The 16,096-nt window shown below is 40.6% G+C and overlaps 1 protein-coding gene across 4 annotated transcripts in view; it reads left to right on the top strand.

Annotated features, from left to right (window-relative positions):
• RPTOR (regulatory associated protein of MTOR complex 1) overlaps positions 1-16,096 on the top strand; it is a 159,127-nt gene that overhangs the window by 54,028 nt on the left and 89,003 nt on the right. For all 4 annotated transcript variants that reach the window (XM_005243961.3, XM_027796008.2, XM_055795269.1 and 1 more), the window contains 2 exons: positions 4,450-4,625; positions 11,248-11,307. In XM_005243961.3, coding sequence (XP_005244018.1) covers positions 4,450-4,625; positions 11,248-11,307 — 236 coding nt within the window. The remainder of the gene's footprint in view (positions 1-4,449; positions 4,626-11,247; positions 11,308-16,096) is intronic.

Here is a 16,096-nt window from a genome sequence, read left to right as displayed (position 1 = left end):
GACTGTTTCAGAGAACTATCTGTGAATTGTTTGAATCGTCAACTGGATGGGAAGTTAAGGGTTTGGTTTAATATCTAGCTAAACAAAAGTACATATTTTGCAGATAAGAAGCATCCATTTAGCAACATCACGTGGTGTGAGATGGCATGGCATAGTATTAAGTGTGATAAATTAGTAATTTTTTCCATTTGATCCTGTTTTCGTTTTGCCCGGTATTAGTAATAGAAGGCTATTGTTTTCCAAAAGACATTTTTCAGACCTGGAAACTGGTCCAGCTTTTAGAAACTGGAAATCCTGCTGTTGCTTTCCTGGTTATTGACCTGTTTGGCATCACTAAGCAGGGTGGCATTAAGGCCAGTGTGAATACGGGTGGCAAAAGAGGGTGCAGAGGGCTGCCTGGCAGGCACTGGACCTCATGCCGCTGTAAGAAAATGGCAAGTGGAAGGATCTGCAGAGCAGGCGGTTACCTGGTTAGAAAACACCTTGCTGTGCCTGCCTTGGAGCTCTGAGCCCTGCTTGTGTGTGGAGTGGAAGTGATGGTGCTGGATGCTCCTAGACGTGCTTTGCTGCATGAGATACAACTTTCTGCTTTTCAACTTTTTTGAATTTTTCAACAGCATACCTTACAGCTGCATACTAACTTGCTTTGTTCTTTGTCTGGGTAGGAGTTCGGTGTTGCAGTGGGAGTGCCTGTTCATTTTCCCTTCTAGCAGGGTGTATGACTAACCAGTCCTTATGGGAGCTGAGGAACTCACAGTTTTTATTTTTCCATCTTCAACATTAATTCTCAAAAAATTAGCTTAATGACAGCACAGCAGAATGCTAGCTGGCATTAGCATCGTGTCTGGGGGGAGAATTTTTCTCATCCACCATCTGCTGGGAGAGGAACATCTCCTTTTCTGTAGCTGCCTTAATGTCTTCCACAGGGGAAGAGGATTCTCACAGCAGAAGTTGTGGGAAGCTGGTAGGTCTGGTCAGCACTTGAAACAACAGCTCCTAGTTTCTGTCTTGGGGCAAGTTCCAGCCAGGTTTACCTTGAACATGTCCGTTAATTCAAAAAAGGCTTGGTTTTCTATCAAGTCCTTGTTTCTCAGTCTAATTATATAGGTACATAAATGTTTTCAGTAACAGTGGTTTAAAATATATAGATTGTTTCTGTTAATTACAAGTGGCAATACTTGGAAATCTGTTAGCTCTTCCTCTGGGTAGAGGGAGGGCTTGCAAAGTAGCAAACCTGAGTGCTTTTTAGCTTGGGCAGCTACAATTTCTTTTCAGAACAAATTAATTACAACAATCTTACAGGAATGATATTTTATTTCAGTATAATTAGTAAATTAATATTACCGCTATTATTTTGACTGAAAAGGTGTGTATTGTCAGTTGCCCTGAAATAACAATAAGTAACACAATACATACTCCATTGATACTAAGGAATCTTTTACTTACAAAGCTTGCGCAGGAAATTATGCATCGCTATGCCTTCAGATTGTTTCTGTTGAAAGAAATTGTGAGTTAGTTATGGTCTGCTGCAAGGTCTACACCTAACTGATTGCTTACAGAAATTGTTGACATATTTCAGAAAAACAATTAAAGATTATAGATAAATACATATTGATAACTTTGATAACCTTTCACATGTGGTAACTTTACATAGTTTTACTATTCTTACAGTTGCGGGTGAGTATGCTTTTGCCACTTTGTGGGTTTTAATCTTTCTTTAGTCTTCTACTTACTCAGTATCTTGCCCTAGTAAAAGCTACGTTTATGAGGAAACCAAGCAATCTAGAAAGTGACTTCAGTGGATGTTCTAAGGATGGAAAAATAAATGTTCGTAGTGGGCTTTACTTGACCACACCTCCCCCTCCTTTCTCTTACGTGTAAAAGAATGTTTTGCTACATTATCCCTAGAAATCTGACAAGATCTGTAATTACTAGCTGGTATTGTATGTTCATTTTATGGTTGATAGTAGTTTATCCCTTAATGGACAAATATTTACAATGCATGTGTCACAGCTGCTCTAGTTCATCTTACTGTGTAGAAGGCAAGAGTTGAGCAGGTCTTGTAGTATGAGCTACTTCACCGTCAGAACCAAGGGGCACTACCAGACCATGACAAATGTCAAGTCGTCAGCATTTCACAATATTCAGAAAGCAGAAAATCCATCTAAATGTACTTCCCACCTACAGAGCCCATTTATGAGGATGCCCAGAGGGCAAGTCTTTCTTTAGGAAATGAATAGCCATAGCTAAGCAGTTTGACTGACTTATATTTATAGATCTGTGAAGAACTAATTCTTTTCCACACTCTCTCATGCCTTTCTCCTCAAATAAAACATCTTTTCAGTATTTTAATTACCCTCTTTTTTTTTGTTTGTTTGGGTTTTTTTGGTTTGGTTTGGTTTGGTTGTTTTTTTGTTAGTAGCATACAGCTTAAGTTTTATTGAACATAAATACCACTAGAGGACAAGTGATGGCTTGAGGGTAGGTTCATTTCCACCCAAGGTATGGCACAAATCTTTGCTGAAAGCACCACAGCTCATCTGAGAGCAAGGACAAGTCTTAGCTAATTCAGACAATCTGAAAAAGCCAAAGTATGTCACTGCCACCTCTGGGATTAGAATGGAAAAAAACAATGTGTAAAGAATCAAAAAACTTAATGGGTTGCAGAATTTGTGCAAGATCATCTAAAACTTCTGCATAGCTTATCAGGTTACTTTGCCGGACAATGACTGTGGCAGGCTCTGCGTTTTGTAACACAAGTATTCTGTTCCCCATCGATCCTTGTGAGACACCAAATGGATCTCCTCTTCAGATGCACAGAATTTTTCACGTATAAAGATGGTAAAAATGAGATTATTAGTCAAATGTATCACCTTACTGAGGTACCAAAAAAAACCCAAAACCCTGTCTGAAGTGTTAGTCTTTGAAAGAATGTACTTCTGTTAACTTTGGTAACACAGCGTATCGATCACTTTGATGGGTCTTTGCTTTCTTACGTGAAAGGGCAATGAAGACACCGCATGTGTTACATTTCTTTCCCCTATTCCTTTAAGAACCTTTGAGTACCATAGATCAAAATTTTGCGTGGCTGAAGTGTTTATTTTGTTTACCTGTTTCAGAAAGGCACTGCAGATTATCTATGGTTTTCATTCTGTGAATTATTTGGCTCAAAAATCATAGTCTTAATCAAAATTTTAATTGGGAAAATCACTGTGGTTTTGAAAAATGACAATATTGGTACATACAGTATTTCTGCTTTATAGACTGATGTTTGGACAGAACAATTGATGGCTGTAGTGCAGGTCAGAATCTTAGAAACTTAACTCTTTCACAGCAGCCTTGACCCAGATTTTAAGAAAGTGCTGACTCTGCTACTGTGTCTGCTCTGTTTCCCATTCTTTCTTGCCTTTGGAAAACTGATCTACAATATGTGGAATGAAAGAGTTGAATAACATTTCTGCAAAGCTGGTTCTTGTCTACAGATGCACAAATGCCGTAGGACCAGTGCACTCCAGCAGGTCATGGCTAGCATGCAGTCTGCACTAACATGTCTCTCAGTTCTGTTTTAAACAGGTGGTCATGCCCAATTAAATATAAACTTACCAAGGCTTGGAAAATGATGTCATATTAGAGCAGTTCTAGATCTTGAGATGCAAAGACCTTTAGAGTTTTTTTTCAGTGTAACATTCACTGCTTACAGCAGAAATTACCATGTTTTTTCCATCCAGAGGAACATGTATGAGGACCTTGAACCCTTTTCCTAAAGCATTAATTAAAACTTATATCTGCTGATATGTTTACATTTGCATTGCAGATGGCAGTGCACATTTTTTTTTTCTTTCTTTTTTTTTTTTTTGTTCGAAGAGAGCCTCTCTGCTTATGTGCGGTAATTTTCTCTCTTCCTTTTTCCAGCCTGATATTTTTGCTCTAGTGAAGTAGAAAGGTGTATGGGGAGAAACCCAGGGCGTTCATTATTCTTCTGGCTTACCAACAAGAGCCATCTTTATGCTCCGTGGCAGGAAATGCTGCTGAGTATAGCCCAGTGAATTGCGTTTTTCCATTTGAAGCTATTCTGCCATCTGTGGTGAATGGTTATGAGCCACAGGAAGGATGGGTTTTGCTTAAATGTGAAAGAAAGAATAATCAGCCCAACTTGCTTCTGCAGTGCTTGATTCCAAGCTGGCAGATGTGAACTGAAGACTGAAGTGGTGATCACAGTTCAGTCTGTTGCAAGTTGCTGGTTTTGGTGTGTGTACTGTTATGGTAAATACACTGAAATACTGTTAATTATATGTAAGTTAAAACTATGGCTGGTGCTCCCATAGCTGTAATTTCTACAAATCCAGAGTGCCATCGAACTTTGACATCTCTTCATTGGTTATTTTCAAAATGGTATAGAAATTAACTGTACTGAGTTCACCACCTGAGTGATTTCCTCCATCTCTGCAGGTGGCTGCAATTAACCCAAACCATCCACTTGCTCAAATGCCTTTGCCACCCTCGATGAAGAACTGCATTCAGCTGGCAGCATGTGAAGCCAATGAGTTGCTACCCATGATTCCTGATCTGCCAGCTGACCTTTTCACATCATGCCTTACTACACCGATCAAAATTGCTCTGAGATGGTGAGTATCTTCCCTGTTATTGAAGGCAAGTGCGTAGTTTCTGTAGCTTGCTTGTTGAAATGATAGATTTGTTAATCCAAATGCTTAATCTAACATAAAGTTTCTCTGCAATATTGAATTACAGGATTTGAACTATGCATTTGGGACAGCATTTTATTAATCAGAACTAGAAAGGTGAAAATATTGTTATCTTCTACTTATTACATTTTAGATTCCAGCTCAATATCTAAGTTTGCTCAGATTAAGGGATTTACTGTTCTGGGAATTAAATATCTGCTTCTTCAGAGAGCAGAAATAGTATGTAGTGCAATACAACTTTTTGTAAATTGTCCTTTGTACAAATCATATTCCAAATATTGCAGTTGCTGTAAATAATACAGTAGCATTAAGTAATGCTGTAGTGAAAGAAATTGAGCGATAAACCAGAGAAAGATGTTAGGGAATGACATATTAAGTTAATTAGGCATAAAGTTATAAAAGACTGCTAGAGATAGCAGGAGCTTTTGAAGACCAGTATTTTTACCCAACAGCAGAGAGGTTCGTGAACAATTGTGGTGCCAGTTGAGGACAAGGCATGAGGAATCTGGTGTGTGCACCTGGGTAGTACGTAGCTCTGTTGATTCACTCCTGTCTGCATGTTTCACTTGATCCTCTCAAGGTTATGTGTAGTCCAGAATGAAAAACTTCAGGTCGTTTGCTAGACTAGATTAAAACAGGTGAAAGCCTATAGATGTTGCAGGCAGTGGTAAGCAGTTGAGTCACCGCAGCTTCAAGAGTTCTTAGCTGTCTTTTGGAGATACTTGTCATAACGTATGATTCTTAAACTCTCTCTGACTTAAGTAAGCCATAGACAGAGTTAATTTGACCAGGTTCTGCTTTAGATACATAGTGCCTTTGACTGATACCTTTTGCTCGTGTGAGGGACGGTGCAAGATCCATTTAATTTTTTGTCCCGTTTTTGATTTTGTGAGCTTACAAGGTATTTTCTCACAGAAGAGTGTCACAGCTTGTAAACACTGGCAGAAGTTTTGGATGATTTTGAAAAGCAGGGATTCAGTAACATTAGAAATATTTTCAAGGCTAGGTTTTGAGAGAGCTAGGGAGAAAATAATTTTTCTGATGGAGGCGTCATGGACCAGGAGTCTGAAATAATGGGAGGCTAGCCTAGGGTTTCAGCCAAGGAATGGCAAACCTCTGAATTAGGGACGTGTGTGCTCCTCTTATAGATGAAAAGGATTTTAAAGCTTACTTTTTCCTTCTGCTGTTGTACAAATGAAACATCATGCTGTTTTTCTGCAATACTGGTCTGGTTGCTATACTAACCACTCACAAGTGAGCACTTGCAGGTGTGCAACAGGACTGAGCCAGAGACATTTAATCCTATCTAATCCTGAGAGAATGATGTGTGCTTCCCTTCTGAGACAGGTGAAAGGAAAAAGGAGGTGAACTTCCAATATAGCTGTTACTGTGACAGCTCTTCTGGTGAAGTGACTGTCTTGGTGTGGGGCTTTGCTGCCTTGCTGGTCATGCTGATGTGGCAGCGGTAGGCTGGCTCGGAACTCTGCCTGCTGTTTGAAAATTCTCCTAGATCCTTCCGCGTAAATCCTGCTCTTTAAAAGCTAAAGAAAGTTACTATGTGGCAAAATTCCTTCAGGGGAACTGAGAGAAATACTGTGGTTTATAACTAGGAAAACAGGGTTGCAGGGAGCTCCTTTGGTCATGTGGAACACTGCTATCCACATGTGAAGTTCAGATTTCTGCCGGTTTTGTCTGTGGAGGAAGGCTTTGAAATACAACTGAATGTTCCACCTGATTAGCTCAAGGCTAGCAGCAGATGACAATGGATGCAACCTGATAAATACAAATGGTGGTTTTTTAAGAATTTCATTTTTAAAATTTTTAATTTTGAACTTGTTGAATGGAGTCCACAACCAATAAATAAAATGACACAGGATTCAGCAAATGGAGGTTTAAGTTCAAGTTTTAGGGAGAATGTTTTCACCAAAACAGTATCTTACTGTGGAAAGAAGAGTGAAACTGTTGCTTTTCAGGGTGGGTACACTGAGGCTTGCAGTTGTTCTGAGTAACTCATTATTGTGCCTGTTAAATGAACACGGTGCGGACACAGTGACACCACTGAATTTCTGTTGCTTTCACTGATTCAGTAAATCTCTGTGAGAATGCCTAGCATGGGCTTTGATGCCTATCGAAGATTAACTGGTTTCTAGCAAACTGAAGCTTCATAGAGTGAAGTGAAAGCTATTGGCATTGGGACTTCAGGGTTCTCCTTCCTTTGCAATTATCAGAACCATATTTCACAGTTTGTGGCATATTTACAGTGAAAATGCTGAGGCTCTGTAAGAGCATTTTTTTGGTTCTTGGTGGAATGTTTTGTTTTGTAATATACTGAGAAAGGAGTTTTGGTTTGGGTTTTGAGTTGGGTTTTTTTTTGTTTGTTTTGTTTTATGATCTGTTTAGGAATTTTCTGTTACTTCATCTCCATAGGAATGTGGCTGAGGGGGTGATCAAGGCAGATTTTCAGGCAGAGCTACACTTGGCATAAGCATGAGATACTCGGAGTTGTGTCTTATTTGTGTTTGATGGGATATGTGTTTGTAAAAATGCAGCTCAGGGGAAGGATTTAAAATATTAACCTCAGCTGTTCATGGGGTTGATGCTGGTAGATGTCATGCAAACTCCTGGATAGTAAAACATTTCCTACTGCATCTGATCAAATGATTATGGGTGTTGCTTACTGCACACAAAAAAATTATCCTCTGTTCTCTGATTAAGATTATGCTCTTTTCATATTCTGTATTGATTAGCATTATTACAGTTGTGTTTTTATTGTGCAAGCCTGTAAATAAGAAGTGCTTGCTTGCAGAGCATTGTTATTCTGTCCTGTTAAACGTAATAGAAAGCCGGACCCTCCTCCTGTATTGACACAAACCGTATATTGGTGTCCTGAAGCAGACAGATAACTGAAAATAAAGGTGTAAACCTTTGTCATTAAAACTTCTATTTTACTTCAGTGTAGCCCTTTTAATAAAGCTGATCCAGAACCCTGCAGAATTGCTTTTGAAATATAACATTTTTGCAATATTGACAGGCTAATGAGGTTTCATGTACTGAATTTATGGGCAAATAAAAATTTGATGAACAAACTTCTGTACATCCCATTTTGTGCGATGTATTTTAAGTAAACAACTGATGGACAAAATGACATCAAATGGGGCTGCAGCTGCATCCACTTCAGTCTAATTTCAGGGGAGGAAAAACTGATGCTGGCAGGAGAAACACAGGTTGGTTGTGCCCTTCTGAATGTGGTACCTGAGACCCTCAATGCCAGTCTGACAGTTCCAGGAATGCAGGGTGTGAATTCTGGCTATCTTGGTACTTGCTGTCTTCATGACTGTTGTGAGCTGATGTATTCCAAATACATGTTGTAACTATATCTAGCTATATATGAGGCAAGCTTAGAGATAAGCTCTATGGATTGTTAATCTTGACTAATATGCACTGATCAGGAAGTAGACGCAGCTATTGCAGAAACAGGCAGAAATTAGTAAGTTTGGTGTGCTATTTTACGCAGATCTCAGTTTCTCACGCTGCCTAAAGCAAAATGCTTTATTGGAAGTTGTGATTGGTAGTGTGTCATATGCTTATATTATCATCAGTCCTTTAAGACGTAAGCAAGCTGCAATTATATGTTCAGGACTTTACACATCAGAGAGAAGGCTGTGCTTGTCTAAATTGTCTTAAGGACCTTGTGGCTTTGAACTGTGAAGTACCACTCATAAAAAAGTAATACGGCTCCTGAAAAGTGCTGGAAAGCCCCCAAAGCAAAAAGAAACAAAAAGTCTGGCAACTGCTCAGACTCAGGAATTTCAGATACGCAGTTTGAACAGCAGAACGCTAATACAGCAAGCTTCTAAGTGCATAGAAAAATAGCTTGACCCGTGACAGCTGACTTTTAGGGTCAGTTAAAACAAATGTTTGAAGTGTTTGTTTGTTTTCTAATATATTTATTTTGCATTTCTCCTTGAGACCTTGGGGGCTTAACTGAGACAACTCTCTATCCCAAATTTATTTAGAGAAACTAAACTGAATTTCAAAATACTCCTGTGGTATCCAAGCAGAACCCAACTGAGCACTATTTTTGTGTATTTCTGGTTTATTTCCTTATTGCCTGGCATTTATTGGTATGTTTACATGCAGCTCTAACATATTTCACCTGGAGTTTGTGATGATGACACCAACCATCACTTGATTCCTTGCATTTAGAGAGCATTGGTGTTATGAAAAGGGGTTACAGATACAGGATGAGGAACATCTTGTTTACAAGTACATTTTCTTGGCAATCAGTGGTGGTTAGAGAGGAAATGCAAATAGTCTGGTGCAAGTTCAATGGGGTTTCAATGAACGGATCTCTTTCAGAATATTCAGGGCAGTGGTGGGGCCTTTTACTGTAACAGGCCCAGTATACACAAAAGCAGTAACGCTTGCTGCTTTACTCCCGTTCTGGTGAATATCACACAGATCCATGGTCGGGGCAGGAAGGATGGTTGTTCCCTAGTCAAATACAATCTGGTTTTATTTTGTCATCTTTGAGGGGCTGTGAGCTCAAATGAAATAACTGACATCTAAGCTTATTTACACGTTGCCCACAGTGCGATATTAGCAGCTCCCTAAGGAAGTGCCAAGTGATGCATTTATATGTGAAAAATATATTTTTTTCCACATTCATATGTGAAAACACCTGTTTATAGTTGACCCTCAAAGGTGTGCTTGTCCGTTGTTGTGGAAGTTACAGGAAATGCTTGGCACAGTGGCATTTCTCCTGTTGTGTGTCCTGAATGCGTGGGGTGAGCTTTCTGCCTCTAATCCAACAAGCTGTAATCAAAAGCCTTGTGCTTAGAAGAAATCCTTGCAAACAGGAGGTTGATGTATTTGTTTGCCCTGTGGCGAATGGGCTCTGCTGCCTGAAATCATACCTTGGATGGGAGGCTTCCAAAGTAAATACAAAATACCGTGTGACATGGGAATAAGTGGGACTCTTCTTTGTAGAGGGCAAGTGTGTAATGGTACAGGGTCGTGCTGTCTCTGTTATGATCCTCTTTCAGATACATCATAATGTAAAGGCATTGAGCAGAGAAATTAGAGAGTCTTTTGGCATCCTGAGTCTGTAGGGAGACTCCAGCCTGATTCCAGTGACCTAATTCTGCCGTGCTGAATTCCGCCTGCAGGTTTTGTTTGAGAGGGGTATTTTCCTGTGTGGTTCTGTAAAGCAGTGTTGTAAGATTTTTTTATATTTTAACAGACTGTATAGGGATCCTGCTGTAATGTTCACAGATAGCTTTATGACTTTTTTTTGATTGTTTTTCTTATGATGGATGGCGCACACATCAGAAAAGCAGCCTGGAGACCACTTAGCTTTTCAGATCCCATCCCTGTCCTTGGCAGTAGTGGATCTCCTGCAGGCAGGGGATGCTACAAGAAAACTGGAGGGACCTCAAGATTTCAGAAATGGGTTCTGCACATCTTGTCTTTAAAGAACTAATTGTTCTCCCCTTTACCTGGGGGAGAGCCTTTTGGATGTGAATAATATGGCTCTGGTGAAAGGAGGGGCTTCAGCTGCAGTGACTCCAGCCGCTGCCGGGTGCGGGAGGTGGGATTCCTGGGCAGCCAAGCCCCCTGGTCCCACACTGCCCGTGCAGCGTGCTGCTGCAGTGCAGGGAGGGGTAGGGGCTGAGTATCAACTTACATTACACTGATGTGTAAATTCTTTCAGCAGAGAGTATATTTCTGAAGTACAGGGAAAACAGGCTGGGAATATAGTGATATCTCTTGAGGAAGTAATTTCTCAAGCTGAATTTGCTGGTTTTTCTTCCCAGATCTATAGTTTCCCACTTCTGCCCTCTGGGCCACAAAGTGTGTCCCTGAGAGTTTGGGGGGAGGGAGACGAGCCCTCGGAAACCGTGCTGGCAGTTGTCTTGTCTTCCCACACTTGCTTGGGTTTAGCAGCTTGGGATTCTCTAGGCACGGTGAGTGGTAGTGCCAACAGGACTCCGCGTTTGCCAGGGCAGGGCTCCGGGAGTAGTGATATTTGTAATGCTGAGGAAATGGAGTCAGCATTTTTTTTAATTAAAAGACGGAGGTGTTTGAACTTGACACATACCTCTCGTTCCTTCCCTTTCTCACTTTCCTGCCTGCAGCGCCAAATCTCTTCAGGGAAACCCAGCCAATGCTAATCATTATTCCAGAAGCATACGCCTCCTCTGCTGTCGTGTCGTCTTGCTCCTCCCAGGAGACTGTTCTAGATGACTACAAGCCCTTTTCACCCCACCCCCCCCTCCCGCTATGTGCTGGAAAACTTGTCACTGTGACAGTTACAATACCCCAGTTTTGACACCTGACGATGGAAATCGCTGCATAATCATGAGTGTGACAAATATTGAGGGCCTTGTTTGATTCTTATTATGCTGTGGCAAAGTTTTCTACCCAAGCACCATTTTAAAAGCAGAAGCACTGTAATAAAGAAACCTCCTTCCATATTCTTTCCACAGAACCTTGTCATTAAATAGTCAATTAGTGTGTTTTATTTTTATTCTCTCCTCCACAGGTTCTGTATGCAGAAGAGTGTCAGACTGGTGCCAGGAGTCACACTGGATTTAATAGAGAAGTAAGCCAAATTTTATGATTTTTTTTCCCCTGTTGCTGTTAATTTCCTCGTTATTTCTAGCATTTTTCTTATTTGTCTGTGAGGAAGTTTCTTTGGAAAGCTTTTCATAGAGTCTGCGCCTACAGTATTTGTCGTTTCTTGCCTTACTGTGTGCTGCTGAAATAAGCAGTGGCTGTGAAAGGGAGCAGCGCTGCAGGGGGGGTCCGGCTGTGCTGGGGCTCCGCTCAGCTTGGCAAGGTGGGTCCTGTAGCTCCTGCCACTTGTGCTGTCACCCCAGACCAGCCAGAGAAATGCAACTGCAGACACAGTGTGGCCACGTTCCTGGAAGTGCAGCGCTGCAAAGCTGTGCGTGGGGCTGCTTTTGGTGTGGGTTTTGACCCACTGTTTGACCCAGTGCTCCCAATGGTGGGAGCATTGACAGAGGAGAGGTGCTTGCAGCCCTGTGAGCTGTATGCCCTGCGTCACCAAAACCAGGGAACAAACAGAGAAGCAGTTAACCAAAAATGCCATTTGTCACTTCATCGCTATGCTGTCCTACTGTTCTTTGTCTGATAGTGTTGTTATATTTCAGACTTAACACCATTGAAACATATTTTAATCCTTTTATACAAGCAATATTTGAGCGTAATTACTGGTTGGCAGGCAGCTGAGGCAAACTGATTAACAAAGACAACTATTCTTTAAATTCTGTTTCAGTTTATACAAACAAGGTAGGCTTTGAAATAATAATTGTCCGCTGTATCTCTGCCGTTTAAGATTGTTTAAAAAATATTTTTAAAAAGGGAAGCGTGTTCTTAAAGACAGTGCAGTAGATGCTCGCAGCCACTAGACACAGCAGTTCTGTGCTCCCTGCAGACTGTTTTTGAATGCCCTGTTCTTGGAACATTGATACACACACACAAACTGTCTGGGAGTGATTAATTAAAGATCATTCATTCAATTTCTTAGAAATTCTGACTCTAGAAATACTGTTGTTGAGATTAGTTAGAACTCTTCCGACACATGGACACCCAGAGTCCAGTTACCTTTTGTCTGAGATGAAAATTGTAGAATTGAAGGGCATCCTGAAAGGGGCTAGGAGAACAGGAATCTGGGTAATAAGCATGAATTCTTAATAGAAATATATTATCATACTTCCTTGTTTTTTAATAAGCTTCTGCATGGTGTAGCAAAGTGCAGCAATCTTTCATCGCGCATGCTGCCAATAGCGAATTACCTGTTATAGCAGAAGCAATGAGGCTAAGATTGCATCAGCTAGAATTTCTTGTTCAGTTTTTGCTTTAGTAAATCATTCCATGTTAACTTGCATGTTTTACATTCAGATGAGATTAAAAATGCTTCTCAATGGTACTACCTCTTCCACAATACATACATTAGAGTAGTCAGGCTCAGTAGTATTTAGGTATTCAATCATGCTAATTTTATATGTGCAAATTTGATTATTGTATCTCTTCTCAGTTGGGGAAGCTAAGCAATGATTCCTGTAAAGCTGTATTTCAGAGGCACTAATCTTACCAAAATATTTTTTTTCCAGTTTACAACTAAAATAATAGAGACAGGACCCCATCTATCAAAGGAAGTGTTAGAGCAGTTTTCAGATATGTCAGTCTAGGAAAAGATCTGCCACTGGATACTGTTTTCTCTGAAAACCATTGTGAAAATGTGGTGGGGTTTGGTTTTCTTCTGGTTTTAAGGAGATGAGAAGCAGGAGGGAAATCTACCCAGGGCATAACCTTGCTGTGCCTGCATACTCAGAGGTGTACTAACACATTTTTTTGGTGTGAGGAGAACTGATGGGCTCATCATCAGCGTGGACTGAGATCACCTCAGGCCACTAAATAAATGTGTTCCAGAACAGTGACTATATTATGTTAATTGCAGTTAACATATTGCTATGAGAGTGTATCTAACCAAAGAACATACGGTGAGGGTCAGTGAAGGTCTGAGCCAGGTAGCTCAAGAGTCAGCTTCACTGAACGCTCAGATGTGCTGCTGAGTGTTGAATAAATGATGGTGTACTGGCAAAAAAAATAATTTCTTTAGTGTTCTTGTTGGTTAATACTACAGCACACTACGTTCTTTAAAAGCTGTCTTCACAGAGAATGTGCCAGAAGTAGGTTCCTGGTGGATATCAGATATTTAAACCTCATCATCTTAACCTGCTACATATATCAATAACAGAAAACACATGGTTTTTATTACAGTCTTGAGATAGGCCTAGAATGCTTCCTGGATTGCCAGTGTGTATATTGTAGTTTATAATTTAGTTGTCTTTAAAACTGGGGAAAGAGTTTGTATTGCAATTAAGCTGCAGACTTTGAGACTAAATTAGGCTGTACCTTCTTCGAAGGTCTCAGATTTCTAATTATCTAGGCTAAACCAGCATCCTGATGAATAAACGTGTGGTGTATCCTGATGTGCATTTATATTACAGAGCTTCTGAGATGAAGCCAAATTAATCCCTAGCATAGAAATAAAGATCTTTACTGGAGCCAGACAGTAAAATGCAAAGAAAAAAAGGAAGGAAAATTATGTTGCTGAAGCACTAGGAATTTAGGAACCTCTGGCTGCCACTTCATAAGACTTTTCAGTGGCAACATCAATGTCAGGCATTCCTACTGCCTTGTTTGGTCTTTTCTGTTTGATCACGAGCCAACACGTCATCTGTGCTGGGGCAACTGGTTGCGTGGCTGCTGAGTGAAGTGAACTGGGGCTTTGTTCTGCTCTTTAAAAATTTTGGAAAAAATCCTAAGGAATGGTTTAACTTGATGGAGGGTTGGACTACAAAGCTGGGTGCCAAGAATCAGGGATGTACAAGAATGCTTTAATCTATACTGCTGCATTAGGCTCCCTCTCCTCAAATCCCATTCTCAGGCATGTGTGAATGGTGTATTGCTTTCCTGGGATTTTTCCCCTGGGTCCATTTTGCAGAAGGACGAAATTCTCTAAACAAAAATCCCCGTGATCTGAGAGCTGTTCGTGCTTCTGATGGAGCCACTTAGAAGACAGTGTTTTCAAATGGCCATGTGAATATGGTACCACAACTCACTTTTACAAGTGGAAGGGAGCCTAGTCCCTTGCTGTCAGGGTTTTGTGACAAAGGACCTTTTCTGAATGTCAGCTTTGCGTCACGTAGGCAGGAGCAGTGTGGGAGAAATTTGTCTTGCTGCAGCGTGTGCTGTTGCTGTTCCGAGAGCAGAGAGCCCATCTCTAGGCTGTCATTCACCAGCACAAAATCCATTTCTAAAAATCACTATAAATAACGTATTTGAGACTAGAATTAATTTTTGTTTCCACTTTAAGTATGTTGAGCATCATGGACTGGAAATTATTAGTGTTTCAATGTGCATTGTTTATTGATAAGCAATGGTTCAGTAGGAGCCCATTTAAAATAGGAAAAATAAAATCCCAAGATATCACACGGCAGAAGAAGTGTAATTGGAGAAAACACAGAAATTATACTGTAATGTAACAAATGCCCTTGGTGCATGCTCTCAGAACTTAGCTAAGTTACTTTCAGGATGGTAAATTGGAGGGCAGGTGAAGGAGAGCAGCTGGTTAGTATCATGTTTTTTTGAGTTTCTTTTTGTTCCCCCAGGTGATTCTAGTAGCAAATACCAGCTACTCCCATCCCTTTTAGTAAATTGTCCTCTGCCAGGCTGGCATGTGTGTTGTGGCTGAAGGGTCTGAGTTAACATTGCCCTGAGGCTGGACCAGCATGACCCAGAGCAGCAGGTCAGGCTGAGTGTGTTGGGGAAATGGGGAAGCCCCGGGCACTGCCTGGGGCTAAAGGAGTATTGCTTTAGCACTTTCCCTCAACGTATAACACAAACAGCAGCTTTTTGCTAACTTTTTGAAGTTGAGCACATCAGCCTCCAAAAAGAGTTTGTTGTGTGGGAAGTCCCTGGAAATGATAGTTTGTCTGGAAAAGTAAGGAGGACAGAAACTGTTGAAGCATGGCAGCAACCTTACAGACTGTGCTTGTGTTTAAATAAAATTGTTGTTGCTGTGTAAGCACATGAGGCCAAATGCTAAATCTAAATGGTATCTCCACCAAGATAAAATAAGTCTTCTAAAATACACTGCCTGCCTGATGCGAGGAAATACTACCAGAGCTGCTGGTGTTTAGGGTTGGCAGAAATCAGCAAGATTCATAACTAGATGGAGAAAGACATTTGATTAAAATAAAGAAGTTCTCTTGGTTTCAGCAGTATTAGGCAGGGGGAAATACTGTTACTTCTTGGCCAGGCGGCTGAAGGCAGAATGCTGGTTCTGATGTTGACAGGACTGTGTTCTCTCTCTAGCAGGTCCGTGTCATCACAGCTGCCACAACTTAAGATGTCTTTGCAGAGGTGTAACCAACCAAGTGCTAGTCCAAGTTCTGAAATACTGCAGCCTGTTTGGTTTTTTTTTTAATATTTATTATTTTATTTATAGGGGAAAACTATAATTTGTAGTTTGCCTTTAGACCTAGTTTAGGCAGCTTTCAGCCCCTTTATTTTCTCCTAGAAAATTCAATAGAAGGCGTTAGAGCAGATTTCAGAATGTGCTTCAGTATTACTAGCCACAGTATAACAGGGATGCTGTGCCATGCTACCGGTTGGTAATATATCACTCATTAGTACTTGAGTTGAGGAAGAAGTTTGGTTTTGAAGATGTTATCCTGAAAAGTTTCTCTTCCATGATAAATCTGCTTTTATTGAAATGGAGTATTTAATTTTATTGTCATTGTTACAGAGTATCAGTCTGTAGTGTAGGCAAAGCCTATTGTAAATACAAATTGAAGTTC

This window comes from Falco peregrinus, chromosome 2 (genome assembly GCF_023634155.1).
Source record: "Falco peregrinus isolate bFalPer1 chromosome 2, bFalPer1.pri, whole genome shotgun sequence".
Lineage (NCBI taxonomy): Eukaryota > Metazoa > Chordata > Aves > Falconiformes > Falconidae > Falco > Falco peregrinus.
This window is presented reverse-complemented; position numbering and strand designations above follow the sequence as displayed.